The sequence below is a fragment of the Gavialis gangeticus genome, unplaced genomic scaffold, assembly GCF_001723915.1.
Source record: "Gavialis gangeticus isolate Ggan-Ray unplaced genomic scaffold, GavGan_comp1, whole genome shotgun sequence".
NCBI classification, from domain to species: Eukaryota; Metazoa; Chordata; order Crocodylia; family Gavialidae; genus Gavialis; species Gavialis gangeticus.
Window position 1 is genome coordinate 155981014 of NW_017729032.1, and position 11289 is coordinate 155992302.

Genomic DNA, 11289 nt, shown 5'->3' on the forward strand with positions numbered 1-11289 from the left:
CCCCGCCTCACATTTCTTAGCATATTTTTTCCAAATAGCTGTTTTTAGCCTGTGTTCATTAAAGGCACATGATCTGGAGGAAATTATCTATAAAAACCTTTATTCTATGGCCACACTTAAAATTTTCCCAGTTGTACCCTGAACTCTTATCTAAGGTTACCCAACCTTTCTCCTTTAGCTTTTCAATGTGTTGATATATAGTGACAGCTATCTAATTTTTTTTCCACAGGCTTACCATCAATGCAGAATGCCAGCTGCAGCTACATAATTTCCCAATGGATGAACATTCTTGCCCGTTGATATTCTCTAGCTGTAAGTACTTGTTTCTGCACAGAGCACTGTATATAAAGCATGTATAAAGTCACTGGTTTGCTTTTTATTTCTGTCAGGTTGTTCAGGCTTTCCTCAACAGTTACTGAAAGCCAAATTTTGCTTTGGTGTTTGACACTCATGAGTTTTTTCTTTAGCATTCTTGGTATGATGCCTCATGAAGTACTACATAGTTATATTTTTATAAGCATCAGCATTTTTGTTTGATGCTATAATTGCAATTTAACTGGGAGTAAATATTTAAAGTCCGTGTTGAGATGATCTATAAAATCATGTAACCTATAACTGGGAGGATAAATTGTAGTATCATTTGGAGATGTGTTTCTTGGCTCAATCATCACTGATTAGCTGAGTTTATGGCAAATAGCATGGTAATAAATTTACCTCATAACTCAGAAATAGATGGTATCATTATGCTTAAGCTATTTTTTCTTATATTATTCAGCTGTTTAGTAGTTTCCAATTGGATATGTATTTTGTCAATAAAAAATTTTGTCATTGTGAACACCCTTGAGATCGGAGATGGCAAATCTCAATTAACATTACCCTCCTGCAGAAATATAATTACAAACCTGATCCAAATGTGGTAAGTGATATTTAAAAAGACAAGCATGGCTTAATTTACTGGATCCAGCATTTACTGTACCTGGTAGGATTCTTAATATGGCAAAAGCAAAGTTTTAGTGAGAAGTATGAAGAAAGAAGGTCAGGAAAGTTAAGCAAGCCCATGATATTATCCTGCTAGGTACCTAGTGGGCATATATACACAAGATACTGAGCATTAGCCTAGTAACACTGCGTAGTAACATGATGGTTAAAAATAAAGCTAATAGCCTACTGTTAGACCCCAACTCCATGAGGCACCCAACAACTAGGAAGACAATGATTCAATTGCTCAGAGAGCAAACACCAGCACACATTGCTCGCAACAGCTTTATTCAAAATGGAGACAGCTTTGGACTATCTCCAACAAACCAGGGAGCCACCACAAACATTAATTCTTTCTACATTTATACACCTTGGTTCATACTCATTAACATTTACTCCACCTTTGTCCCTCCTTTGTTCCACCCATATTCCCTCCTAGCTCAAGCTCCGCCTCTGTTTACTGTTTGTTTCATTAGCATGGGATTACCTATGCATTTCACTCATTTACATGCCTTTTTGCTATGAGTGCATACCTAAGATGTTGACTTCCGCTTCTTTTGGTCACTTGCCGTTTCTTGCTGACTCCTTTATCTTCAAGGTCTTACTTCTGCTTTATTTTCTGATGATAGCTGGTGGGCTGCATCCTGTTTTCTTTACACAATGAGTCATATGTCCTACATACTACAACATTATTAGGAAAATGCTTGCCTAAGCATCTTGCAACGTTACTTTTAATATATCATTCTGCCTTGTGATTAGCATCGTTGCTAGGCCACAGGCTATAGCCTTGTATTCAGCTTCAAATTCAGTGTTCCCCAAGATCCAAATACTGTCACCCTAACACTACTGCACAGTGTTACCAGGCTAAAGTGTAGTAAGCACCACAAAAGACAGTAACCATGTGCTGGTGCTACTGCTTAGTAACTCTAGTTTCTAAGCATTTAGTTAGAACTTTATTAAGCAAGTAGTAAATGCACAGTATCTAAGGCTCATTAATGAATGTGTAAATGTGCCCAGTGTGTATGTTCATACTGTGATTTATACAAACATAGTTTATATGACTTTTTTGAGGTATTTTAATTTTTTTTTCAAATTTACTTGAAGAGCATTCCTGTCTCTGCTTCAGACAAAAGAGTAAAAGTAGAAGCTGAGTGGTTTATCTGAAAACAACTTGAATATTCAGTGAGGGGTGAAATCTGTCTACTGGAAGTCTTCCATACACCTCTAGCTGTGTAGTCTTAAAATGATAATCCAGCCCACAGACTATAATTAAGATGGGATTTAGATGTATTTGTCAAATGAATTTGACACCTTGACTTTAGCAATGTCCAGAAAACTTTAACAGCCAAGAGAAATCTCCCCAATCCTTACTTCAGTTTGGTGCTGATATAACTGTTTTGGCAGCCCTCAGAAGTGATAAAGCTGTGTTCTGCCACCATCTTATTTAATGGAATAGCTTGTCACTTGGTGCTTAATAGGCTTAGAACCTCAGAAGCTTAAGTTCCAAAGCAAAATATCAAACTTTATCTTGACAGGAATTGTTTCATCTTAATTTAAATCTTTTAAGTTAGAACTTTCCTGCTCTTTAATGCACACAACACCATCGGAGGAAATAGGAATTATACAGGATCAGCTAAGTATTGAATTTGTCCAAGTTCGTTATATATACTTTTCATTCCTTTTGCTGTATGAAAATAACATCTGAAAATCTATAACAAAATGATTTAATGGCTTCCTTGGCATCTCAACTAAAGCTATTTACCAGTGGCATTTATTTTTAGGTTGGAATCAAGTGGCATTCCTTTCTGCAAATAAGCTTTTAGCACTATTATCGTGCATTAGCATGTAGAACACCTCCTCTGTGATTTTTCTGTTTAAACTTTGTTATAGTTTCTGTATTATGTGTGTGTATATATATACTGCAATTTGAAGATACATGACACTCAACAGAACTTACAAAGTGAATGACTGAATGAACAGCTGAATGATTTATTACTGTCAGCTATGCCAGATTTCTGAGGGGAGAAACTTATTACAATTTTACATTCTATGATGCATTGTCTTTGAATAAAATAGAAACCTAAATAGTTGTAGAATTTGCAGTGGAATACCCAAACACACACCTGCAAGTTGAATTGTAATCAGCAACAGAAAAACCCACAGGGCATTATTTAGCATGTTGCTTTATGTCAGGTAAAGTATTCTGTAACAACACACATGTGAGAAGCAAGGGTTTTTTTGTGAAGGTATCTTTTATTGGGCCAACTGTATGCCTCCTGATATCTCTCCCAACTATACATTTGTTTTCTCTAATAAAATATATTGCCCCCCCAACCCCTCCCCCCCACACACACACTTAATTCTTGCATATTTCCTGAACTATCACAGCTACAACTGCTCCAATCTATTGCAACACATGTAAGCATGTTAACAGAGTTAAGGCCAGATTCTGTTTCACCTATTAGGCTTGTAAGTGGACTTGGTGCCAAAGTGCATTTCTGGGTATGAACACATGTACATTTGGAGCTGGATCAAAAGGGCAGCAGCTGTTACTTTCTAATTGCTACATATAGACAAGCCAGGAATAATACAAACGTAACAAAATCAGTCCAACTTTAATAGTGTTTTGCCCCATGTTAGAGTGGTTCCACTCTGTTTCTATAATATCTGGCTTATCCCTGCGTAACACTTAGAGCATAACAGATGCTGCCCTTTTGAAATGTTCTGCTTTTGAAATGGCTCCAACTGTATGTACATCCATATTCTACCCTGCTCAACTCCCTGAAATGTGGTTAATGCAAAAGATAGGTAGGTCCTCTTCCTTCTGGCCCTTTTTTTTGTGACTCAGTATTAAACGTAAGATGGTGGTTGTTACAAAAGTATATGTCTTAATGGATTTTAAAGAACTTGGACAGGATATAATAGAATTCTACATAGAACCCTACGTCCACTCAGAGACCTAATGTGTGGAGTAGAGTTTGGCCCTTAATGTCCCAAACTTGCCACTTTTCCCTTTGGAGATTCCCTTAACTTTTAACAGGCATAAAGCTTAGCCTGAGTTATTTCTAGGATTTCTCCTTACAAGACTTCATGACTCAATTCCTAGCCTTTTTTGTAACCCAAAGATCTTTTGAGCTTCATTGGTTGTGGTTACTTGGACCATTCATGCTCCTTGGCCACGATGATGCCTTCTTTATTACTCTAACACTTGAAGGTACAGGAATTGGATCATATCCTTTTAAATAATTTGAAAGCCTGTTAATGAGCCCTGCCAAAGATACTAGTCTGCATATTTAGCAAGGTCTTACATATAGTATAGAATTAGCAAATATATTAATTTGAAACCCACTATATTTGCACAAGCTATTGTTTTTTCATATTGAGCTTTTTTGTGTAAAGAGCAAGGGAGAGATCAAAGCCCAGATTACAAGTTCACCCATGCAATGGAACTGATCAAAAGAGGTGCTCAGGTCCTTGGAACAACAAAAGTTTCTATTGTGGAAAAAACTATTGGAGAAGTTAGGAACATAGACTAGAACCAGTCTCTCCCATGTCCCATGCCCAACTTTCCCTTTTGGGTCTACTAAGGCAGCATAAGAGAAAGAAGCATTCAGCTTCAGGCATTGCTGAAAATGGTAGTAAATGAAGTAGTAGACCAAAAGATCTGCCTACTTAATCCTAAAGCAGTACCCAATCTTGGTTTTCCTACTCCCTATTTACCAGTTCCTCTGGCTTAGTTTTATTTCAAAGCACTTACCAGAGTTTTTCTCCCACCCGCATACTCAAGCTATACGTGGGCCTACTTAGGTGCTGCTGCTTGAAGAGACTGGGTTTGCCTGCAGGGAAACAGAAACTAAAGTAAGGAGAGGGAGGAGGAAGTGGGGGGAAGGAGTGCTCTCATTATTGACTGTGTAGCTGGCCAGTGACTGTCATCCTGGCCTAAGGTCCCCTACAATCCCAGTGCTCTGGGGGTGGGATGGAAAAACTGCATAAAAGGCAGCATTGTTTGAACTGGCCTGCTTTCTGCCTTGGTGTCAGTTGAATGAAGGTGCACCTTAACACACACATAGTGTCACCCACCCATGTCACGAGTTTTGACTGTCAGCAAATTTTGCCTCTCAGCAGCTAGAGGTGTAAGGCCCCAGAATCCAGAATCCCTGCACTGATCTCCTTGACAGCTGGTAGGCTTCGTGGCCACAGCAAGGCCTAGCAGACCTGCCATTTTCACCCCATCTATGCCCCAAGACAGACACAGTCCCACAAGCACTCATGTCACGAGTTTTGCCTGTCAGCAGCCAGAGGTGCAGGGCGCCAGAACCCCTGCACCTATCTTCTTGACAGCTGGCAGGCTTTGTGGCTGCAGCAGGGGCTAGCAAGCCTGCAGCTTTCACCCTGCTGCGCCGTAACACACACACAGTGTCACCCATGTTACGAGTTTTGCTTGTCTGCAGCTTGAGGTGCAGTTCCCCCCAGACCCCGGCACCTATCTACTTGAAACTTGGCAGGCTTCATTGCCTCAGCAGGGGCTAGGACACCTGCAGTTTTGACCCTGCTATGGCTTAACACGTACACATGACATGAGTTTTTTGCTTTCAAAATTTGAGGTGCAGTTTCCCTGAACTTCCTGCACCTAACTTCTTGAAACTTGGCAGGCTTCATGCCCTCAGAAGGGGCTACCATTCCCACAAGTTTCATCCAAATCAGTCTGGAAATGACAAAGTTGTAGGCTGTTTTGTGCTTCCCCATTATAGCCTATGGGCAAAACATCAAAATGAAATGGAACAACAGTTTCAAATCAAAACCAAATTCGAAATTAAATGCAGTTCCACTGAAATGTCGAAACACAAGTTGAAATGGAACCGTGCCAATTCGCACAGCCCTAATATGCAGGTCCTTGTTCAAGGGCATCTCAGAGGTCAAGAGCTAACTGAAGTATATTGACCTTCAGGAACTGTGGTACTCTGTGTACCTACCGCATCATTAAAGTGTGAAATAATCTATGTGTAGCAGTTTGAAGATTTGCTATTTGCGCAGGATGTGAACTGGAGATTGGAGTCAAGAATAACAAGAATATCTCATGGGGCTCAGCTGATTCTTTTTCTTGTTGTTACTTTATTCTTTTAGTTGTTGTTCCAGGGCTGTAGGACATGCACACAAACATGTATGAATAAACTAGATTATTCAGAATAAAGTAGAAAATAGACTATTTGGAATTTCCAAGCCAAAGTGGTTTTGCTTATACTATAATAGTCCTATTGCACTGTGAAGTATTTTTGTGTTTCAATGTGTACATTTTCAGTCCCTGTAAAGTTTGAGGGGTTATTTATTTTTTTATTTTAATCAGCTGGAAAAATGGGGGGTTGTGGGGAGAAGGAAATATTGTCAACTATGGTTCATCATTTTCATTCAAATCTATTATCCATATCCTTAGGGAAAAAAACAGATCACTTCTTTTTAAATATAAACTCCAATCAATCAAATGTCCCTTTGAATATAGAAACCCCTATTGATATACAGCTTAGATAATTGCTATTCCAAGGCTGAACTAATGGTTTCTGCCAAAAGTAATAGTTTTCACTGTTTTATTTCTGTTAGCTTTGAAAAGCAAATTCTAGTCTGGTAGAAACTATTCTACTTTATTCTGTTCTGTTCTGTCTCATGTATCAACAGAATTTATTAATAACATTCTGATTGAAGAATCATTTGACTGATGAAGCACAGGACAGAAGGAACCCAGTTAAATTTTTATACCCCGGAAGGAATTTCAATAACTTTGGCAGGAAGGCATGAAGATAGAACTCTTATAAAATGAGTTATAAGAAATTCATTCAGTAAGAGTCTGTATCCAAATCTGAATTTTCAGCTGATCGCTATACAATGGAACTAGATTGCAACTGAAATTGATTCACCCTTTGTGGCTGAGGCTCATCATTAGCTTTTGCATCCCTTTCCTCTTTTACTAATTGCTATATTGGGGACCTTCAAGGATCTGTTAAGATTGGTTTCCTATATCTGAGAGTAGCCAGTACAAGATATTGCAGAAAGAAGAAACGTATTAATGGAAAATAGCAGAATACCTTCCCTTTGGGGAAGGCCTTAAGCCCATAGTTCGCATGTATGTTATCAATAATTTGCAATAGCATGAGTTACACTGCTGCTACAATGCTCCTCTTGTTTGCTTGAATCAAATAGTTCTCTTCTAATGCTTATATAGATGCCTTCTGACTTTCATTGCCCTAGTCTGGGCTTTTTTTGCTTCCTACATATCTTTTCCAGAGGTTTACCAGTACTGAACATAGTATCAAAAATAAGGGTTTATGGTATTTATACTGTTATTGCCCTTTGTTCATGCATATGTATTTTTATTGAACAAAGCTTTTAGCCATGCATTTAGATTTTTTTTTCATTAAATGTCCAAAGTCAAAACATTGATACAGTTAATTCAGAACACACATATATAGGTGATTGCTTTGAATTGCTACTTCCAACTGGCATTATGTAGCACTTGTTTGCAGTGAATTCCCCCTACCACCATTTATTCATAGTTATTAGGTGTCTCTGAAGTTCCCGATAATTCCTTCATTTTAGAAATAATTTAATTATTGGTCAGAGAGTCAAATCTTTACCTAATCTGATGTCTAGTTTATTTGGATGTTATATATGACTCAATACATGCCTATGTTAAATCTCTCTCTGATTGTTATGATTCCTTATTTTATAGCCAAGAGTCTTACTCAGAATGTGTTGTATACAAAAGCTTCTTCTAAATAGGCCTTATCATTGCAAAAGCCCAGATGTCAATAAAATTGGCCAAATTTATCTTCAGTATAAATGCATTCACCCCCATCAGATTACACTGGAGATGTGCTTATACCACTTCTTAAATCTAGTTTATGGCAAAATCCTATCATAGTTTATATATGACTATAAATATCAAAGTGGTTCTTATTTGCCCTTCAGTTTCTCTGGTGAAGTTGCTTTGTGTAACAATAGAGACAGCCTTGCTCATAATTTATTACTGTATAACAGTACATTGATCCTGAGATAATACAATATAATGCAATCAAATATAGCAAAAGACAAATAAGCATAAAAAGTTGGTTACCATATTTTCTGACATACAACACACCCCAGAATATATTATGCGCCTTGTTTTTAAAAGCCAGAGTGAAGACTGCCTAGAAAAGTATCAGAGCTTAATCTTCAAGTCACTCAACTTTCCTTTCCTGCTTAACTAAAGCTGAAACCCTGGATACTACTGAAGACTGGTCTTCATGGGCAGATTTATGCCAGTGAATGAGTCTCCAGAGCTATTAAAAGCAGAAAACAGACCAGAAGTAGATATTAGACAGTGAAATTGCCCTAAGAAAGATTAGCTTGAATAGTGTGGGACATCAAGGCCATAAAAAAGAAGAGACAATCACTAACCCTTGTGGAGTGAAGAATAATGAGCCATTTAGTCAACTGTCTCACTCAGCTGCCTGAATAGAAATGCCATAGCTGATGCATTATGGAGCAGGAATTAAAGCAGTGTGCTTCTATCCTGAGCAGAAAATCTCCCTCCCCCCAACCCCAAACAAACCTTGGAAGTCAAATAACACCTCTCCCCATTAAAACCAAAAGTCATTTTAAATCAGTGTCATGATTTTGGGGAGCATGGATCATGACTTTTAAGTGTCTGAGGTCATCAGTTTGGCTTTGTAAGTTTTGAGAGGAGTAGAAAATAATAATAGTTGTTCTTTTCCGTCACCTTATAGTCCTCTGTGTCACACTTCTTTTGAAGGAACTCTTCATATATTCTTGAGTGCTGATAACTGTTACATCATAGAAAAACAATGGACACGTTTCTAAAACTGATTTTGGTTTCTAGATTTCACTAGCAGTAAACACCTTGATGTTTTGACTTCCAAATTCTCAGGAGAGAAAAAAATCAATTATTCTCTTAACCTTTTTTAAGTATTCTATATTACAGAGAAAATTGTTGTTCCTGTCTAAAGTGTTAGGGGGACAAGAGTTAAAAATAAATTTTGGAATAGAAATCTATGTTCAGTCTTAATTATGAAAAGGAGTTAAGCCCCTTCATAATATTCAATATATTTCATAAATATTTAATCTACAAATAAGGGTTTGACTGTAAATAAGATTAAAGTGATGTTTTATTAATGGTTTATTAAATAATTAAACAAAATACTGCTGAAACATTTAATAGCAGCACCTGCTAGAGGTGAGTCAATCTGCCACAGGGGTTTAGGTCATGAGCCCCATCTATCAAAATTATCACATAAGGCCGAGTTAAAATAGTCTCAGTGTATGCCTTGACTTCAGTGGTGGTACACTTAGCCTCTATGCTTCTGGGAAGCTATGGTTTCCATACAGTCAGTGAGGACACCTAGACCTCTAATACTGGTGATTCATATTTCTGCACTGGTCTCCTTAGTACATACAATGGGCATGGGTAGCATACTTCCGTAGGGTGATTCATAGACCTCAGCTACTGCTCACACAGCTGGCTAAAGGAGTGCCAAAACACATCCCCATTGAGCACTGGAAATGTGGCACACTCTTCCTGGCTGGTGGGCTTCAGTAAATGATGGTTGCACTCAGCTGCAGCTCCAAGATGCACATGGGCGACAACTTGAGTGAAAGAGCAAGGGCATCAAATATGCCTTTAAAAGGATGTGAAAGGACAATAGCAAGCACCTTCTGCCTTCACAGAAACATAATGTAAACATCCTCCATCTCTGCTGCAGAAAGGATACAACCAGTATGAGACACTGGACTCACAGGCACAGTGCAGGGATACATGAATGCACGGGTGCAGAAGGATGGGTAGAGAAGCAACATCAAAGACAAAAAAGGCTGCAGAGGAAGGAAGGGGGAGATGCTGCCAGTACATTTGCATGGTTGTCCTTTCCCCTTTCTGCAGGCAGACTGCATTGCAGACCCCAGCCAAGACATATCCTGTCAGAGGTCACCCTCATGAATATCCTGGAGTACATCCTAAAAAACCCGCACATTTTGCCTGAGGAAAACTTCTACATTGTTGCTCTGAAGAAGTAGTTCTGAACCTTTTTACAGTCAAGGCACTATTAGACTTAAGGCACCCCTTAGAAAATGCCAGCTGTCACTGATTTTTTGACTACGGATAAATAATTGGCCCATTCTTCCATTGCAAAGAACACAAGAAGACCACAACAGGGCTGAATGTTCTTGATGCTATGAATTACCATTTGAAGTCTCTGGGTTTATCTTGTGAACCTGTTAGGTATTGTGCAGCATCATGTGGCACCCTTAAAAGGATCTCACGACATCTCCCTGCTCTGCCCCACACTTGAGTAGTCAATCCTGGATCACACAATTCATCAGCTGACTCCTGCCTAATCACTACAGAAATTTAAATTGGTACTGGTTAAGAATCATGGCCCTAGAGCTATCTTCTGAGGAACCAGGCCAATGGCATGCAGCTAGTAGGTGTTGGAAGCTTGCACAATGTGTGGGCTTCCCAGGTTGTTGAGCCTTTACCTCAGCCCCCTTAGCCAGTCATAGTTACAGATGTACATTTTCAATCATCTAGGGGTTGCATTTTGCCCTTCAGCCTTTCCCACTCATGCTGTCCCTCCCTGCTCTCTAGGTCCTGTGAAAGCGTATGCCCATTCCTCCCACCCTCCTGAGCCTGTCCAGCTGCAGTGCCCTTCCCTGCCTTACTTCATTGCCTGAGGCTTCATAGTTTCATAGTTTCATAGTAGCATAGTTTCTAGGGTTGGAAGGGACCTGAGCAGATCATCGAGTCTGACCACCTGCTATGGCAGGAAAGAGTACTGGGGTCAAACAACCCCAGCAAGGTGTACATCTAGCCTCCTCTTAAAGACCCCCAGGGTAGGAGCCAGCACCACTTCTCTTGGAAGTTGGTTCCAGATCCTAGCTGCCCTGACCGTGAAGTAGCACCTCCTGATATCTAGCCTAAATCTGCCCTCTGTCAGCTTGTGACCGTTATTTCTGGTCACTCCTGGTAGTGCACGGGGAAACAGGAACTTCCCCAGTGCCTGCTGGTCCCCTCTGGCTAGTTTGTAACAGGCCACTAGATCCCCCCTCAGCCTTCTCTTGTGGAGGCTGAACAGGTTCAGGTCCCATAGCCTCTCTTCGTAGGGTCTGCCCTGCTGCCCCCAATCATGCGAGTGGCCCTCCTCTGGACCCTCTCCATGTTGTCCACATCCCTCTTGAAGTGTGGTGCCCAGAACTGGACGCAGTACTCCAGCTGCAGCCTGACCAGTGCTGCATAGAGGGGCAGTATCACCTCCGTGGACCTGCTCG

At 39.8% G+C, this 11289-nt stretch overlaps 1 protein-coding gene across 1 annotated transcript in view; it reads left to right on the top strand.

Annotated features, from left to right (window-relative positions):
* Positions 1-11289, top strand: part of LOC109302288 (gamma-aminobutyric acid receptor subunit gamma-3) — a 360992-nt gene that overhangs the window by 24103 nt on the left and 325600 nt on the right. Inside the window, exon 3 of the mRNA XM_019523850.1 lies at positions 230-312. Within this exon, the coding sequence (XP_019379395.1) occupies positions 230-312 (83 nt within the window). The remainder of the gene's footprint in view (positions 1-229; positions 313-11289) is intronic.